The following is a 4,007-nucleotide window of genomic DNA, read 5'->3' as shown; positions in this document are numbered from 1 at the left end:
CACGAATCTGAATTACACATGAAGAGTGCATTGTGAATAATTATATCATATTATATACAAACAGAGAAAACCTATACTACACACCGATTACTTACGTAGTCGAACGGTGGCACACTGCTACAATTTAAGATTTGAACACCGATCCAAAACAGGAAACGGAAATGATTTTTCAGGTGATAATCACGAGAAAGCCTCACTTCCGGGCTGACAAATTATTATCAGACGTCGTATAGAATTTTACATTTTGTTTAAGCCTTCGACTGTTCAACATGGCGCTAAGTGATGCAGACGTGCAGAAACAGGTAATGAGTTTTGTATAATCGTGAGACTCCAAGAGAATTATGTTATCCAGAAGTGTCCAGAGCAATATTCCCTATTTTCGACGAATTTTCCTCGATATCTATTAGCTACTAATTTTCGCCAGTCCACTATGTAGACGAATGTTTAAATCACACAACTTGATAACGAGCACAGGATTTTGGCTTGATTGCAAAGTGTTTCTTACCATTATGTTACTATCTGGTTGAAAGCAAATCCCCCTAACCGCTCCGATGATCTAGTGGTTAGAGCGTCCGCCTGGGATGTGGGATGTCGTGGGTTCAATCCCCGGCTGAGTCATACCAAAGACTTGCAAAAAATGGTACTCACAGCTGCCTTGGTTGGTGCTCAGCATTAAGAGGTTAGTGTTAGGACTGGTCGGCCAGGTGTAAGGATACTATGATTGGGTGGGACATCATGCTACATGTCGTATGATACCCCAGTGCTGGACATCACTTTAAACTGCCACACTGCAGACATCGTATCGATATGACTGAAAATTTTTAAAGCTACGTTAAAAATCCAAATCATACACACACGTCCTCCCCCCCCCCCCCCCAAATAAAATAATCTTTCAATGAAGGTCATATGTAGTTTAGTTTTCTTAGTCCTAAAGTGTAAGACATCCAACCTGATATTTATGTTCCGGGGTTGTGGTCTTACTACCGAAATAATGACGTAATGTAGCATGTTCCGGTGTCAATTAACATTGGAATGATAAGTCACATTTTCAGGAATATCTTGTGCATTTGTTATGATTTGACAGCCCATATAGGCGCTTTTCTGCAAATTAAAGCCATAACTTTTTGGTCAGACTTTACTTACTCTGATAACTCTTTTTCTGATAAATTAAAATTTTCACACAAGCTAATAGGCCTACATTTCAGTTGGCTGAATGTGATTGAAGCTAGGAATACCAAAATTGGTTAAAAGGATGATAAGACTCTTGAACAAAATGAAGCTATCTAAACATTTTCTTGAATATTAATATATTTTTATTCAATTCATTAAAGAAACATACTTCAGCTTAATCTGATTTGATTTAGATTTCTTGATCTCGATAATATCCAAGTTGTTTTTTCCTGTTAAGAAACCAGTGCTTGGGGGTATTAAATACATTTTGCTTGCTCATAGTCATTGTTTTCTCTGCCTAATAGTTTTCTGATTTCATTATCAATACAAGTAGGATCCTCATTGCAAATAGTTAAATGTTTTGTGGTACACATTTTCTAACTGCATCCTGTATTATTTCTATAAAATTCTCATCACTGACATTTTAATTGTTTTTATTAACACTGATATTGACATCATTTTCATTAATTACATTTCCAAGTATTTAGTTCAAAAGAGCATAATTCCTTGGTAATACAACTCTTCATTGATAACTTCTGCACATTGGGGTCCACAAACATAGACAGCACTATAAGGGAGGCCGTCAGTTACAGAGGAACCTCCAAAACTTAAAAAAATCTGCTTAGAATTCGAGAAAACTGAAGAGGACAAGCAAACTGGGCTGTTTAATGACTGAATCCTCATTTTACAATCATATTGATAATAATTGTTAATAACCCTCTTTTTCTAATGAAGTTGTTTGTTATTTTGTATAAATAATATTTATTTTCAAAATGTCCACATGTGAAAGATCATATCAAATGGTTTCAATAACTATCATGTGTATGCAAATACATCAGTGTATTACATCACTGCTTTTTGTTTTGTTGATTAGTCTACTTCCCGAAGTGTTATTTAATAGTATAGTGCCAAGTCGGGAGTCAAATTATCAGGGAACTAGACTAACTGTTGATACACCACCAAACAAGATTCCTTTTTTTCAAAAACTAGCAACATTTATTTTCTGATACAATTGTCTAAGTCAAAACTCAATTTTTGTATTGTTCAATTAGTATATTATTGATATCATGATTTCATTGGAAGAAACAGTGAAACTTCTTTGCATCCTTGAGGATATCTCTAAGTGCCAGTTCAGGAATTCTCCAAAATTCACTTGCCCTCAATGGTTCGTATCTGTGAGTATTCATTTTGCTTCTTTGCCTTGCTCACAGTTATGAATGAGTCGGTTAATTCAAAGTAGTTGAATTATGTTACATACACAATCATTTAAAACAATGTTTGATGGATCAACTGAATTGAGTTCACCTGACATACAACAGGGGCTGCTAGAATGTAGGTATGCAGGATTTGCATGCCTTTTAACTTTTCTTTTATTCCACCTCCTTTATTTGATTCAAAAGATGTAAATGACTTGATAATACAAAGGTGGCCAGCTTTTAATTCAGTGCAACAATATAACAAATACTATGGCAAGTCAGTTATCAAAACACGGTCGGCACTTAATTAGGTTCTCAGAGAAATGCTTGCGGACATAGCTGTTATGGTAGATTGACACATTTTACGTTTAAATACACATTGCATTTATGTTGATTACACTTAAGAGGAAATAAAAGATCGAATTAAAACTCAAATTTCACAAATTATTTAATTGGATTTTAAATATTGATGTACTGCCTGCACTAGGCAAAAGTGACATTTTCATTGATCAAAATTTCCTTGAATATCTTTAGTTATGATGTACTAAGAATGTTGTTTGGAAAGAAAATGTAACTAATTATATGACTTATTAAAAGTTGATAATTTAAAAATGTTGATTAAAAGTTCCAGGTCCTATATCTACCATTTTCAACCATAAGATAAGCAACATTATCAATGGTTCAGTTGCCAATTTTGAATGTGATTTTCTTCAAGGTCAAGAAATAGGGAAACATTTTTGTGGTATTATCTGGTAAAACAAAATTGGATCCACGCCTGACCGCGTGTTATAATCAGGTTCACGAGTATCAGGGCACAAGTGGTGTGTTTTTTAAAAATAGATGATATATTACTTACATGTTCATAGGGAGAGGTATATGTGCTACTTTCAAATCGATCTTTGCAAAATTAGCATGCTGTGAAAGAAAAGATTTAATGACAGGATTGCTTTACTGAGCATGGACAATTTTTTATTGCAGAAGTATATTTTAACATTTTTGTCATTTATACAAAAGTTTATTTCTTACTTAGAGAAACACAAAATTTTAAGTATTTGATACAGACTTGGAGCCATTGTATCAATTACAGATTACCTCCTTTTGTCACTGTCATGTTGCAGTTTGCATTGAAATTAAGTTAGATTAGGATTTACACAGTATTTCTTTGCATTGGTCACAAGGCTGCAATGTGTGCCAAACCTTGTGAACATGTACATAGTATGCAATAGCTAAAACTATTTTGTTTAATTGAAACAATTCCAAATTTTACTAGATAAGGATTTAGTACATATGTCAACTATTTACATGTAAGATGTGCATACCACACCTTGCTCAACTTTTGATGGTTTTTTATTGGCTGTGTGTTTCCTCTTACTGGGACTAACTCAGTTGTAAGACACTTTTTGTGGAATTCCTGTATATATGGCAGATTCAGTAAGACATGCTTAGGATTGTTGTCATATTGTTTCCCACTGTTATTTATATGTGCATGATCAAAAAAAAAGATAATGCAACCCAATGTACATTCTAGACATGTGCAAATATTGCTTTTTCTCAATCTACTAAGGTGCAGAACAATGCAGTGGCATATGAACTTGAAACCATGTTTCTTTAAAAAGTACTATTAATGAACATAAAAGGTAA

General features: G+C 33.9%; 1 protein-coding gene across 1 annotated transcript in view; it reads left to right on the top strand.

The window, feature by feature from the left end:
• Positions 1-145: 145 nt before the first annotated feature.
• LOC149773664 (V-type proton ATPase subunit E-like) overlaps positions 146-4,007 on the top strand; it is a 39,888-nt gene continuing 36,026 nt past the window's right edge. Inside the window, exon 1 of the mRNA XM_089946188.1 lies at positions 146-302. Within this exon, the coding sequence (XP_089802314.1) occupies positions 270-302 (33 nt within the window). The 5' untranslated portion in view covers positions 146-269. The remainder of the gene's footprint in view (positions 303-4,007) is intronic.

Source organism: Sinohyriopsis cumingii, unplaced genomic scaffold (genome assembly GCF_028554795.1).
Source record: "Sinohyriopsis cumingii isolate HCF-2022 unplaced genomic scaffold, ASM2855479v2 utg000622l, whole genome shotgun sequence".
Lineage (NCBI taxonomy): Eukaryota > Metazoa > Mollusca > Bivalvia > Unionida > Unionidae > Sinohyriopsis > Sinohyriopsis cumingii.
This window is presented reverse-complemented; position numbering and strand designations above follow the sequence as displayed.